General features: G+C 39.5%; 2 protein-coding genes across 4 annotated transcripts in view; one reads left to right on the top strand and one right to left on the bottom strand.

Moving 5' to 3' along the window:
* The window catches only part of clcn2a (chloride channel, voltage-sensitive 2a), a 156,899-nt gene that overhangs the window by 49,389 nt on the left and 92,339 nt on the right, over positions 1-15,171 (top strand). Inside the window, exon 2 of the mRNA XM_062022608.1 lies at positions 4,933-5,101. Within this exon, the coding sequence (XP_061878592.1) occupies positions 4,933-5,101 (169 nt within the window). The remainder of the gene's footprint in view (positions 1-4,932; positions 5,102-15,171) is intronic.
* Positions 283-3,052, bottom strand: LOC133631331 (zona pellucida sperm-binding protein 4-like). Of its 3 annotated transcripts, none has more exons than XM_062023511.1 (8): positions 2,716-3,052; positions 2,466-2,653; positions 2,280-2,380; positions 1,194-1,351; positions 938-1,130; positions 716-863; positions 509-584; positions 283-428 (listed from the first exon to the last, which is right to left on the bottom strand). In XM_062023511.1, exons 1-8 carry the CDS (start codon positions 3,005-3,007, stop codon positions 334-336), a joined length of 1,251 nt encoding a protein of 416 aa, XP_061879495.1. In that variant the 5' UTR covers positions 3,008-3,052; the 3' UTR covers positions 283-333. The 3 variants fall into 3 exon arrangements, with proteins under 3 accessions (XP_061879495.1, XP_061879497.1, XP_061879494.1); XM_062023513.1 differs by having other exon boundaries at positions 2,280-2,377; XM_062023510.1 differs by having other exon boundaries at positions 938-1,351; positions 2,280-2,377.

Here is a 15,171-nt window from a genome sequence, read left to right as displayed (position 1 = left end):
TTTTTTGTACCAGAAGGTCCTTAAGCAGCAGGGCACCCATGTAATGTTGACAGACCAAAATCAAAATGTCTACTGCAGAGGTGACTGGTTCCCAGGAATATAAAAGTGAGAGAAGTTATTAGCTTTCTGGAAATTAACTCTTAAAACTATTGTTGGATATCCCTGCTGTACATAAGCATAGACTTAAAGAACCATCCAATTTCTGGCCACAAATTAGTTCCGTTAGTGCTTTCGCACACAAGGCGGTCACCTTCAAATTAGAAACGTCACACTGCAACAGAGTACTTTTCAGCAAGCCTTTATTAAAAGTCATGACCAGCTTGCAGTAATAAGTCATCTTTTCCAAGACCTCGGCGGAGTCAGAATCACCTCATGGCTTGATACCAAAGACCCCTGGCTCTGAGACTTCACTACAGCCAGAGAACGACCTGTGTGACGATGGGACATAATGCTCAACTTGGAGACAACGAAACATTTTGAGGCCATCTTTCACATCAATGTTACTCACGTTGTCTATGGCATGGTTGCTCACAGGAGTGTGTGCTGCTTTCATAGCACACGGCTATGGAACAGTGGATGAAGACCTGGGGAGGTCACAGAATTAAGATCTACTGCAACACTAGGTTTTATTTAAGCACATTGTGAGAAAGGAAATCTGTCAACTATGCATCTAATGTCATTGTTCTTGGTAATACAAAGATTAAGGTTGCATTACCCTATCTTTCTGAGGGCTGAAGGTGTTTTGATCCACAAAGGAGAACATCTTGAAGATGAAACGTTTGTAATGGCTCGGGTAGTGAAGGCCGGAGGATCCATGCACAGGCACCAAAGTGGTCTGGTAACGGTCATCATGGTAGGGACAACTGCACAGACAAAATGCATCCTTAAATGAAAAGAACAATCAGGGAAAAATGATCCAAGTGGAAAATACACATACCCATTTACTAGGATATCCCACTGGGGCAGGCTCTGAGGATTAGGGGTTGTTGTGGCCCAGCAGTGCTCCAGGTTCAAGATTATGTTGGGATCTGCCTTCTCGAGAATGCGCACCTCAACATACACTGGGTCCCTCAGCACTTTGGTGACTGGGTAGTCTGTTGCGGTGTAGAAGGAGCTGTACGCTGCCTCTTCTGGAAGAAGAGTGGAACTTAGATGCGGTGATGAAACAACTTTTAAAAGACAGTGGTACTCACCCTCCACACAGCCCTTTGAGAGACACACTCCATTGCCCAGTCTGAGCTCCACTCTGAGGGCTCCGGCAGCAGCGACCGACCCAGGTGGGGGAATAGAGTTTACTTCCATGATCAGAGCCTCCACGGCGGTGCCTAAGTATCTACACTGGAAGAGCAACCTGTTGGCAGGAAGAACAGGCCAGTTGATCGTATGCTATATTCTAGAACAGTGGTCCCCAACCTTTTTGCACCACAGACCGGTTTAATGTAAGCATTACTTTCAGGGACCAGCTTGCCACTTGTGCCAGATAAATACAGCAAAAAGTGCATGAAAAATACAACTCACTAACACTGAATTAGTGGGAGCCCTTTGTTTCTTTACAATGAGATGCAGATGGAAATCAGCCTTTGGCTACAATCTGTCATATTTATATTTTCATCATGTCAAAGTTATAAAAAATATAACCAATGGAAAATTCCTATGAGGAGTTTTACTGTACATCTATAAACAAGCTTATTGTAGTGTCTCGTGGGACAGGGGAAAGTAAAGTCAGAGAGAATGCAGTACTTTATAAACCTAATTTTCTGTGGTCCGGTAGCAAATTTGTCACAGACCGGTGGTTGGGGACCACAGTTCTAGAAAACCTATCAAGTGCAGTGGAGTGATTAGTTACCACCTGTTCCACATAGCTCTGATGACTTCAGAAAATTCAAGGAGACTGATTTTAATCTTTATAACATTTCTAAATATGTATTGATATGCTTTGGCACAAAATCTTGAAGTCATCACTGATATTTCCTCCCCTCCCTAAAGTTGGCCCACCATAAGACGGATTGACAAAACACTTCCCACAAAGCAGTGTACTTTACAAAACACCAGCTTCACTTTTAGAGGACTGATTGGTTGAAAAACATGGCTGCCATCATTGCAAGGAAGGGGCATAGGCAAGATTTAGCAACAATTATTCATAAGTCCTTGAGCATTTGTCAGATTCTAAAACTGAGGATATTTTAAAGCATTTAAAACCCAACAAATTGACCATACCTCTGATGCTAGACATTAGCCATCTTAATTCTAACCATTCACTGCAATGTTCATTTACTCACTCAAAATGGCTGTCCCTGGTGATGGAGCCTCTGGGGCCAATTCCCACATCATACGAGGACGACATGTGGTTCTCATAAACGACATAACCATCTTCCTCCTGCTGGGAAACATTGCAAAAAGACACTCTAATATGATCGGTTATATTTCAAGCTAAACCATGACATAAAGCTAAACTCCCCACCTACCTTGACCGTAGTGCCACACAGGGTCATGGCAAACTGAAAGATGGCGAAAGCGGAGCTGACGTCAACCGCACTGCACGAGGGGTCGTCGGTTTCCAGCAGGCTGACGGAACTCACATCCACAGGGGGCAAAGTGGACTCCCGAGCCACCACCACCACAAACTGTCCGTCTTTAGTACACTGCACGGTCACTGGCAAGAAATAAAAAAAGTTAAGATTTGTCTGGTAGGTTACAAAAATGCCAAGACTTTACCCGCTTTGCTGTAGTAGCACTGCCTTCCATCATGGCAGCAGTTGATCTCTGCACACTGTTGGTTGGTGATCCCTGAGTTGCCGCACAGGATCCTCTCACCCTGCTCCACTTGGCATCTGTCAAAATGACCCTCAGGTGGATGGGAGACTTTTGTCGGTTGCTGAGGCAGCCGTGCAAGAGAGTCGTATTTAGTCAGCGCTCCGGTATACTGACGCTGAGCCACAGCAACATCACCGGCTAACACAACAGCAATCACCACCAACACGCCAAAAGAACAGCCAGAAAGCGCCATAATGGTGCATGCAACCACTCCAGACTTTGGCTACAAGGGCTTAGTCCTCAGACACAGGCTTTTATACATAATTGATGGCTGCCAAGTTGGCTGGGAGCTCCGCCTCTCATCGTTAGGAGTCAATCAGACGGCAGCCCTGTGGAGTTGTTCGTCTGGGGGTTGACAGGTGCACAATTTTTTTTTTTTTTTTTTTTTTTTAAGTCATTCTGTGACTACTGATTCAAAGATGAGGTTTTTCCAGACCATTTTTGAGTGTGTTTGAATGTCATTGTTTTGTGTATTTTCTTGTGCCACCAGGATTTTTTTGTAATTCTTTCAAGGATTTTACACAGAAAATTAATATAAAATATTGTTTAAATATAAATAGGCATGTCAACATTTTGATTTGACCCTGCATTTTCCAGAAATGTTTAAAGTTCAACTTTAGCATCTAAGGAATCTTTGTCAAATGTTATTTAATTTTAACCTAATTTAATGCTCTCATGCCAAAAAAATAATAGCAATTTGCATTTGATCCACATTGTGCATTTTGGAGCAACTAAGATTTAACCCTGTTGTTTGCTACATTTGCACATTTTTATGAGATATAAGAATGGTTCAATAAACTACAAGTATGTTTAACTCTGTGTGATATTAGGTCCATCTTAAAATAACAATAACTTTACAGTCTAGGTTTGAGTTCAATTTTTAAGGTAAACTAAAGTACTTAAAAACAGAAAATGATACCCTGGACTCTAGGGTTCTATCAGGAAAAACTCACACTTAGGGGCCTAAAAAAGTCCCCACAGAAAAAGTGCTATAAAAATCATGTAAATGTAATTGTATTTCCATTTTAGAATATTTATATTTTTGTGACATTTTGGACATAAATATACCCAATTTTTAACGTTAAAAATACAAACTATGAATTAGAAAGTGCAGATTGGAAATCTTAGGGAGAATTTTTGAAGTTTTGTATATGTCAATAAATTACTAAAACCTATTTGCAAATTTTAGGGTTGCATGATTAATCGATTAAATAGATCAATCTGATTAGAACAATGTATATTCTGTTGCTTTATTTAATCATTTATTGAGTGTAACTGATAAAACATTCTAAAATTTGGACCGCATGGAAAGCCCAGAACTTTAAAAACACGGACATAGTTTCTGCACAACCACTGCAATAGAGTGCAGCAGATAACTTTTTTTTAAAAATATTTAATTGTTACTAAAGCTTACATGTCAAAAGTGCAATTTCAATGTTGAAGGCATGCATTTATTAAACAAAAATAATTAAGTAAAACAGAAAAATCGCTAATTATTTAAACAATTTTTTTTTACCGAAATGTACATTCAAGCTATAACATGTGTTTTATCAAATTAAAATTAATCAAACAAATCCTGAATAATTGATAGCTGCAACCTTCGCTAATATAAAGTATTTTATTTAAATGCAATAATACAGGTGTGTCCAAAGTGTGGCCCGGGGACCATTTGAGTTTTGTTGGCCCGCCACATATTGTCTAAATAAAGTCAAACACAAAAACAACAGTAAAAAATGTAAGACAAAAGAGAAAAAAGACATTATGTGCTGTAGTGAGAAAAAGCTGAAATGGTGATACTAATACGTTTTTAAGTTAATATGTTTTTTCTTTAAATATACAGTATATAATGTCTCTTTTTTTAGTATTTTGTTTACATAATACAAAAATATCGAAATTCCCTCCACATGCTTTCATTTTTTGGTAGAAAAAGTCAGACTCCTTCAGTAATGCAACAAAAAATACAAGAGAGTGTAGTGCCACTCGTGGTTATATATGTCATTTCATGAAGAAAATCCCATGATGGTTAAAAAGTAATTATTATTTTAGTAAATAATATGTTTGCCAGACATTTTTTTCCTGTGTATTAATAAAGGTGTCAAACCTCTCTCACACATCCAGATGTATGGGCGCTACACCCAGGAGCTGGGTGTTTACGCCAAGGAGGAAGCTGCTCGCCTACGGGATGGTGGCGTACGGAATGGCGGAGGATTGCGGCGGAACACCAGCGTCCGGAGTCGCACTGTGGACTTGCAGGAGTACGGGAAAGACCCGTGTGCAAAGTGCCAGTGTGAGTCATCTTAAAAATATTTTGTTATTTTCGGTCAGATGCTTGATTTTAGGGTCAGGAGTCATAGGTATTGGCATGCAGCCATTGGCAGTTATAATGTTAACGTGTGGGCCCTGAGCCGTTCCTTGTTTATCATGGTAATTGGTTCCGTATATGACCACGATAAATTAATTTCCAGAATCATTAATTATAAATCAAAAACATGTTCATATCTGCAGCATAAAAATCTTTATATCTTTACATCCCTTTTAACATAATGAAAGCCTTCAAGACATTAAGTAACACCCTTTAGTCAACTGTCCACTTCTTTAAATCCAACAAAGTAATGCTGCCTGAGACTTAGCCAATTAGTGTCCCTGATACTGAGCAGTGTGCTCTGATTGGTTTAAATGATAAATGGGTTATACTTGTATAGCGCTTTTCTACCTTCAAGGTACTCAAAGCGCTTTGACAGTATTTCCACATTCACCCATTCACACACACATTCACACACTGATGGAGGGAGCTGCCATGCAAGGCGCTACCAGCACCCATCAGGAGCAAGGGTGAAGTGTCTTGCCCAAGGACACAACGGACGTGACTAGGATGGTAGAAGGTGGGGATTGAACCCCAGTAACCAGCAACCCTCCAATTGCTGGCACGGCCACTCTACCAACTTCGCCACGCCGCCCCGGTTTGGTCTTCTCTTGTGGCCTATACTACTGTAGTATTAATATTTTTTGTTCATTTAGCCATGTTTTGCTTGAAAATGCTTACCGTATTTTTCGGACTATAAGGCGCACTTAAAATCCTTTCAATTTATCAAAAATCGACAGTGCGCCTTATAACCCAGAGCGCCTAATGTACGGAATTATTCTGGTTGTGCTTACCGACCTCGGAGCAATTTCATTTGGTACATGGTGTAATGATAAGTGTGACCAGTAGATGGTAGTCACACATAGGAGATTCGTTCAGACTGCAATATGATTGCAGTCACACATCAGAGATACATGTGGACTGCAATATGATGGCAGTCACACATAAGAGATATGTGTAAACTGCAATATGATGGCAGTCACACATAAGAGATACGTGTAGACTGCAATATGATGGCAGTCACACATAAGAGATATGTGTAGACTGCAATATGACGCCAGTAAACAACTTTAAATGTCCCATTGAAAATAAAGAACATTACACACGGCACTCAAACATCTGTCACAATGTTTTAGTATGGATTGTCGGCCCATTACGGCTACCGTAGTCAGAGATACAAGTATTACTATGGTGTGTGTATAAGGACCGCAAAATGGCACCCATCAGAAGACATATTATCTGGCGTTTTGTTCCACAATATTATCAAAGACATGCACCTGGGGATAGGTTGATTGGCAACACTAAATTGGCCCTAGTGTGTGAATGTGAGTGTGAATGTTGTCTGTCTATCTGTGTTGGCCCTGCGATGAGGTGGCGACTTGTCCAGGGTGTACACCGCCTTCCGCCTGAATGCAACTGAGATAGGCTCCAGCACCCCCTGCAACCCTGAAAGGGACAAGCGGTAGAAAATGGATGTATGGATGGATGCAAAACCAACTTTACTTACCCTCTGGTACCTGCTGATGTGTATTTGAGATCTGCATAAGCCCTGAAAATTTCCGGTGCACCTTTGGTATGAAAAAAGACCTGAATAGACCCGCTCATCGGGCGATCCAGAAAATACGGTAATTTAGGCCAAAACGTATATAGAATGTGCTAATAGGTGATTATTTGAAGCGTGATGTGGCGAGGGACGACTGTATATCAAAGATTCTTAACTAGTGAGTCGCAGCTCTTTGATTGTCATGTAACAACGCTCATGCTAACCGCTAGTGAAAGTAAGCAGCAAGAGCCGTAAGAGCTGTGCTGGACAATGAGTCTACAGCCCGTGGCTTTTAGAACATTGGCTAGCATTGCTCGTAATTAGTGGGCACTTAATTGGGGTCGCTGGTTCGAGCCTGGCACATGTAGGGCTGCACTGCAAAGGAGTGGTTAGAGTGTCCGCCCTGAGATCGGTAGGTTGGAGTTCAAATCCCAGCCGAGTCATACCAAAGACTATAAAAATGGGACCCATAACCTCCCTGCTTGGCACTCAGCAACAAAGGGTTGGAGTTGGGGGTTAAATCACCAAAATGATTCCCGGGCGCGGCGCCGCTGCTGCCCACTGCTCCCCAAGGGGATGGGACAAATGCAGAGGACAAATTTCACCACATCTAGTGTGTGTGTGACAATCATTGGTACTTTAATCTTAATCTTAATAACCATTGTCACACTAGCGTGCAGTGGTGTGCCGTCAGGGCCAGCAAGGCCTTCTCTGCTGGCCTAGCATAACCAGAAATAATGATCATAATTAAAGATAAAAGTAATTTTTAATTTACTTTCCCCTAAATATCTAAAAGTATTCATATTCTCTTCATGTCATATTATGCCCCTTCCAGTGCTGTAGTTTTTAGGTTATAGAGTTTTTGTTCTTACTTATGTTGCCATGCTGTACCAAATCTGCCCGGGGCCTTCAGAATCAACAATGCGGGCGTCTATGCACTGTAAGTGAACGGACACATACAGTTGATAGATAATTGCAATAGCCAATCAGATCATGAGTTGTTGTCAGTAAGGCCTTCTAGCTGGCCTAAGGTTGAACGTGACATTTACGCGTCCTGTGATTGGATACTCACCGGGACCGTTAGCGGATGAATTTGAGAACACATAGAGTTGAGAGACAGTTGCAAAAGCCAATCAGATCACAAGTTGTTGACAGTAGCCTATCTAGGCAGCCTGATATTAACGAGACTGTGATTGGATACTCACTTGTCATTCCAAAGTGAGTGTCCAATCACAAGTTGGAATTTAGCAGGAAGTGTTGACCCTCAAAGAAGGAGAACAAAACGTTGATTAGGTGGCAGATATATATTTGCAAGGCCATTTTCAAGAAGGATATTTAAAGAGACTACATCTTGTGAGACGATCTCGACGATGAAATGGGGAAATGCCCGCCATTTCCACTCGAACCAACCGACTACGAGGGGTACCACTGACTTATACGGCGTTGAATGGGAGCTACAAATTGTGAGTTCAAATATTTTATTTCTTTATATTTTCACATTTAATATGTTTTTTTGCAATTTTAATTTTGACACTACCACATAAGATATGTTTTAATTGCTAATGCGGGTTTATTGATTTTTAAATGCGCCAGAAAATAACCCGTTTTGTACACTGTTGGTGGTGATTCAATGGCCAGTAGTGTGAAAATGTGTTTCTGTATAGTATTTCTCCAGCAATGGTCATGTGATGACATAAATGATGGTATTTTGAGAGGTAATCATTGAAGGCCTAGGTGGGAAACACACGGCCCGCCACTGCTAGCGCGTACATGTGATTTTCTTGTAAATTAGCACCGAGCTAGCGTATTTATTTAAATGCATTTTGGTGACAAATAATTGTGTATATTCTGTAAGTTATAATTGATTTCTGTGACACTTTTTGTTCAAATCATTTCTGAGTTATCGTTCCTGCAGTGTTTATGACGCTTGCTTTATGCCGGCACCGGCGACGAAATGTGGATTTCAGAAGTGTGTGATAATGATGATATAGAAATTATTTTATTTTTCACTGCAAAATAACAAAATGAACAATCAAGGCCGTTTTCGAGGCTTTGACTTGTCTCCATTCAATAGTGTTACATTATTTTTGGACATTTAAAAGTGCAGGTAACAAAAACTGCCTGGCACCCTGTTATTTTGCACCACGTCAATTTCAAGCTGCTCTATCTTTTCATTAATGATTAGATATTTAAAAAATGTTGGCTATTTTATTACCTGACACCTTCTATGTTAGCTACTTGCCTTTGTTTTTAATGTCTATTTTCTATTTTCTGCTGGATTTACTCTCTATTTTATGCTGCAGCTGTCACATATACTGTAATATTGTACATGGTAATTGTTATATATTGTACATATGATATAGACCTAATATAATATAATATATCAGCATATATAATATACTTTACATATATTATGTAAATATTACGTATATATGTTATATTTTATATTGCTATATTTAGTCTATTTATACCTGCATTGTCCTTTCCATCCTTACACTTTCCATCATTGTAACTGAGCTACTGTGTGGAACAATTTATCTTGTGGATCATTAAAGTTTGTCTACATCTAAGTTTAAGTCTAAGTCTATTTTGGGGGCTGCTTGTCTTAAATTTGAGACGTTTTTAACGACCGACTGCGAAAAAATGCTTGTCAAAGATCGTTTATATATGACATATATATGACACATATATATATATATATATATATATATATATATATATATATATATATATATATATATATATATATATATATATATATATATATTTTTTTTTTACACTGTTGCTCGCCTCTGCTCTACTAAAGTAGAGCAGAGGCGAGCTACCTGAGAGAGAGATGTGACCATGATTAGATGCGACTGATCTGAGCAATGACCTCCAGCCAAGCAGCCTGTCTCAGTTGTCCGACAAGAACAGACCCTTCTTCTGGCTGGTCCATTGTCTCCTCGTGTGCGTGTGTGTGTGTGTGTGTGTGTGTGTGTGTGTGTTGTGTGTATGCCATGGATATTTGCTCTACTGAACGTGATCCATTGCAGGTGTTGTGTTGTTTGTGCAGCGACCTCATCTGTCAGAATATTTTGTGCATTGTTTTATGATCAGACAAGAAAGTGGCACCACTTCAGCCTTCATACTTAGTGACGATAATATCTGTGAATTCACCAGATTAGCTGGGTCAGGTCATTCCCTTAATCAAACAAGCACTTTTATGGAAATATGCGCATAGACAATATGGACTCGTGACACAGACCTTAATCAAAGTTGTCGTTAACTAGGGTTGGGTTAGATCCCTTCATTTTGACTTAAAGGACCCATCCATCCATCCATCCATCCATTTTCTACCACTTATCCCTTTCGGGGTTGTGGGGGGTCCTGGAGCAAAGGACCCATCGCATCCAAATGACCGACATTTCAGTGACAAGTTGTCTTTATGTACAAAACCCAAAACCAGTGAAGTTGGCACGTTGTGTAAATCGCATTGGCGTTGTTAGGCCTATGCGTTCTTAAGCCCCCCTAAATAATTTTGTGTTAAAAAAATAAAAATAAAAATAACCTTTTTTTTTTTTTTTTTTTTTTTTTTTTTTTTTTTTTTTACAAATACATGCCGACATATTCATTATAAAGTGGCCCGAATATGAGTTTAAATAAATGCCCACATCATCCTTTCTTGCGGTCATGCAGGTGTATGAAGCACATTAGCACACAGCACTGCAGAACAAGAACCTTGTGTATGAAATTGTAAATCATTTAGTTTTTAAGTTTTGTGTTTCTTGTAGAATCTATATAAAGTAATATACATTAGCCTATTGTTAAAATAATGAAAAAAACATCATTAAATATATTTGTTTTATTATATTGTTACATTAATAGCTGTTTTTTTATTATAGGATGGCTTGTTAAACATTTCATAGGATTTTCAGAGGGTTGAAAAACCAAGACATTTAATATAAAATGTAAAATGAATAAATACATAAAAAGAAAAAAAATGGTTAAAAGCCATCGTCCCGGGGAGCATTTAATTTCATCCCGTGCATTTTTTTTACCGTCCCCGGGACGACGAGACTACGTTAATCTCAAGCCCTGGAAGTTACATTTTATTGTTTGCATTATTTGTTTCAGCATTGCACTTTGAAGATGGTCCCTCAGCTCTTTGACAGTTTTGGCTCTTTTTCAGATCAGCAGACGGATTCTAAGTCTTTCTTATTTAGAGTATATATAAACATTTCTCATTTCTATTCAGACTTCCATATATATTTAATTTCCTTAACGGTTTGCCATAATATATGTATATAAATATACTATATACAAGCCAAATTATCCCGATCCAGATATTACTTTAATTCAAGTAATTAAGTAATATTTCCAGGGCTTGAATTTACAACCATTTTAGTCACATATGTGTCCAAAATGTAATCTGTGCAACTTCAAAATATTTGGGAACAAACAATTATTGTATTGTGAGCGAAAGTCGTGGCATTAGCCTCTATGTTGTGAATGAATAACATAGAGGCTAATGCCATGACTTTCATTGTGTTTCAGTGTATCTTGAAGGATCGTGCAAGTAATTGTTTCTTGTTGATGCTGTAAACAAAATGCCACTGTGCAAACCCATGTTTGTCATTGTACTGAACACCGATTGAAAATAAACCGACTGAAATAATAATAATAACAATGATTAATTTCTAAGTCTTTGTTAGCCGTTTGTGAAGTTTTGTGCTCGTGCGCTACGTTCGCTCGCATCCTGTGCATTTCCTGGGGGCTAAGCCCCCCCTGTCCTTAAAAGCTAGTGACGCCCCTGGTAAATCGTAAATAAAAACAGAATACAATGACTTGGAAATCCTTTTCAACTTATATTCAATTGAATACACTGCAAAGACAAGATATTTAATGTTCGAACTGGGAAACAATTATTTTTTTTTTAAATAATCATTAACTTAGAATTTAATGGCAGCAACACATTGCAAAAAAGTTGGCACAGGGGCATTTTTACCACTGTGTTACATTGCCTTTCCTTATAACAACACTCAGTAAACGTTTGGGAACTGAGGAGACCAATTTTTGAAGCTTTTCAGGTGGAATTATTTCCCATTCTTGCTTGATGTACAGCTTAAATTGTTCGACAGTCTGGGGTCTCTGTTGTCGTATTTTACGCTTCATAATGCGCCACACATTTTCAATATGAAATAAGGACCTGATGTTGCCATCTTTATTGATGAAAAGTTGTCCTATCTAGTGCAACAAGTTAAAAAAATAAGGATTATCAGATGAATTACGATATAATGTATCATCCTTTCTGTCGGCATGCACTTTAAACTTGTCTGGGTTGATAAATAGGGGTGTCCCGATTTCAGCAAAAAACAAGTATCGAATCATATCGGCTTGCACCTAAAATGTAATGTCATGTTATATAAATGTAAATATCAGCAGTGTCGGAGAGTGTTTACTTGTGCAAAGCTGGACAACCAGTTGACATCTAAATGTCACACATTTAGATGGTTGTTTTTTTTCTTGTACTTTAGTGAAGTCATTTTCAAAAGAAAAACATGGTAGGTCATAGGCTACCAGGACCTAGCAGCTACACAACAGCTACGCACAAAGTAACACACAAGCTAGACATGAATTGAACAATTGTACAGTCTGAAACACCACATTTGTCAATATAAACGAGTATAAGAAATTGTTGTTGCATATTATCAATCAATGTTTATTTATATAGCCCTAAATTACAAGTGTCTCAAAGGGCTGCACAAGCCACAACGACATCCTCGGTACAGAGCCCACATAATATTACTTACACATACAAAGTCTCCAGGGCAAAAGGGTATCTATCCAGTACCAAACGTGTCCGCATCATTTAACTTACTGCGTCATGACTCATAAACTTAATTTAGGAATTCATTAATGGTGTTTAGGTGTTGCTTAAAAAACAAATTACTACTCCACTTCAATTTAATGACAAAATAAGTCTGTCATAAGGTTAGTGTTTTTCATGCCTGCTGTTGTTCTCTGAGCAATTTATTTTGATCAAGCTTTATTTTAACATTCCACAATACAAAATAATACAAATATGTACTATTATTCATATAAAATGTTGTCGTTGTTTACTTGAGTCATATTGCAGTCTACATGTATCTCTTGTATGTGACTGCCATCATGTTGCAGTCTACTCTTATGTTTGACTGCCATCTACTGTTCGCACTTATCATTTCACCATGTACCAAATAAAATAGCTTTGAAGTCGATGAGCAAAACCAAAATTATGCCATACATTAGGCGCACTGGGTTATAAGGCGCACTGTCGAGTTTTGAGGAAGAAAAAAAATATTTGAAGTGCGCCTTATAGTCCGGAAAATACAGCAAATACATACTAAAGTTAAATAACGGAAATAAGAAAGGATAAAAATGTGTATTTTATTAGTCCCTAATTTAATACATTATGGGGTATAAACCCTGGGCCGGGCAGCACGGTGGAGCAGGGGTTAGTACGTGTACCTCACAATACAAAGGTCCTGGGTTCGATCCTGGCCTCTGGATCTTTCTTTGTGGAGTCTGCATGTTCTCCCCGTGACTACGTGGGTTCTCTCTGGGTACACCGGCCTCCTTCCACCTCCAAAGACATGCACCTGATTGGAAACACCAAATTGGCCCAAGTGTGTGAATGTGAGGGTGAATGTTGTCTGTCTATCTGTGTTGGCCCTGTGGTGAGGTGGCAACTGGTCCAGGGTGTACGCAGCCTTCCGCCCATGTGCAGCTGGGATAGGCTCCAGTACCCCTGCAACCCCATAAGGGACAAGCAGTAGGAAATAGATGGATGTAAACCACGGGCCAATAAAAATACATATTGAGCACAGAAATGGCCCCCAGACCACTCTTTGGACACTCACGCTGTAGTTGAAGCGTTCCTATCAATAATGACATGCTTCTCCACAGGTGTACTTTCCCATAAGTGACAGCTTGATCCGTCTGTTTGCCCTTGTGTCCAGTGATCTGATTCAAGCAGGATGGATAGATTACGCCGCAGGTGAACGCGTCTCTAAATCAAAGCCTCGCCACAACCCGTTTGTTTTTATGTGCTCCATTTAAAACCATCACCAGCTTGGCCAAAAACTGATTTGTGGTCTGGACACGTTGTATTTTTAGACTCCTGCTTCAGGAGGCTTGAGGGCACCTCAGCTGTTGCGTCTGTTGTTAGGTAAGACGAGCAAAATTTCACTGTGGAAGTTTGTGTTTCCCTCCAGTGTGTGTGTGGGAACGACATCTTTGTGGAGGCTGGACTACTGTTCGTTTGTGCACTTTGATGAGTAACCAGAGCTGCAGCTTTTGGGACGAGGGCAGCCCACGCGTACGACTCTGCACTCTTTGTGTGGTGCTAAAACCATGCACCAGCTCCTTTTTGTCTTGAAACGTCCTGCGGTAAATTGTTCTCATATTGCACACATCTCCCATCTTCCAGTGGAGTGTGAGGTAAAAACACAATCTACCAGAAGGAACTTGTACATGTACCCACTGAGTGTGTCTGCACGTTCAGTGTGTGCAACCTGCCATGCAGCAGGTGGCCTGACTGTAGGGTAGCGTGGCTTCTCATGCGATGAGTTGTGTCCCACATCCCTGGGGGGAGGCGAGCTGCCTCCCATCGTGACCCGAATCCCTCTCTGCCGCTGTCCTAGTCCCCATTCAGGCTCTTTCAGTCTGTCAACTGATGTCATGTGACACAAACAAGCTAGAATGCCATTAAAGCACAGACCAACTTGAGTTTACTTATTTGTTTGTTAGTTAGCAGGCTATTGTTAGGTTCATGGACACCATGGACAGTTCTTTTGACGCCATAGTGACCTAGCCATCAAAGTTCTATGTAATGCAGCCCTGGGAAAATATTTTAACTCGGGAGCCAAATTTAGAGGAAAAAATGTGTCTGGGGGCCGGTATATCTAATTTTTAGGAACACTAATACAAAACCTCACAATATTGTCCATTGAATGCTAAAAACGTTATGACAGAAATGGAATTTTACAGATTTTTACTGAATGAGACACCCAGAATGTACATGAAAATAAAGAATGTGGGATTTACAATATTAACTATGAACGATAAAACACTGAATATTGACAACATATGAACGTCACACCCCCTATCGATCAGCACATTTTACAATCAAGCGAAACGCAACGAAAATGCAACAGACACAGCGAAATATAAACGCAAAGGGTAAAAAAAACCACCTACAATCTGATATACAGTCGTGGTCAAAAGTTTACATACACTTGTAAAGAACATAATGTCATGGCTGTTTTGAGTTTCCAATCATTTTTACAACTCTTGTTTTTTTGTGATAGAGTGATTGGAGCACATACTTGTTGGTCACGAAAAACATTCCTGAAGTTTGGTTCTTGTATTAATTTATAATAGGTCTACTGAAAATGTGACCAAATCTGCTGGGTCAAAAGTATACATACAG

This window comes from Entelurus aequoreus, linkage group LG16 (genome assembly GCF_033978785.1).
Source record: "Entelurus aequoreus isolate RoL-2023_Sb linkage group LG16, RoL_Eaeq_v1.1, whole genome shotgun sequence".
Lineage (NCBI taxonomy): Eukaryota > Metazoa > Chordata > Actinopteri > Syngnathiformes > Syngnathidae > Entelurus > Entelurus aequoreus.
This window is presented reverse-complemented; position numbering and strand designations above follow the sequence as displayed.

What these genes read in the sequence shown, in the direction of transcription:
- LOC133631331 (XM_062023510.1), bottom strand. Translation starts at nt 3,007, where the DNA reads ATGGCGCTTTCTGGCTGTTCTTTTGGCGTGTTGGTGGTGATTGCTGTT. An exon ending in GTGCTACTACAGCAAAGCGG is followed by an intron (nt 2,654 to 2,715) that starts GTAAAGTCTTGG and finishes ATTTCTTGCCAG; the next exon opens with TGACCGTGCAGTGTACTAAA. An exon ending in TGGGATATCCTAGTAAATGG is followed by an intron (nt 864 to 937) that starts GTATGTGTATTT and finishes TTGTCTGTGCAG; the next exon opens with TTGTCCCTACCATGATGACC.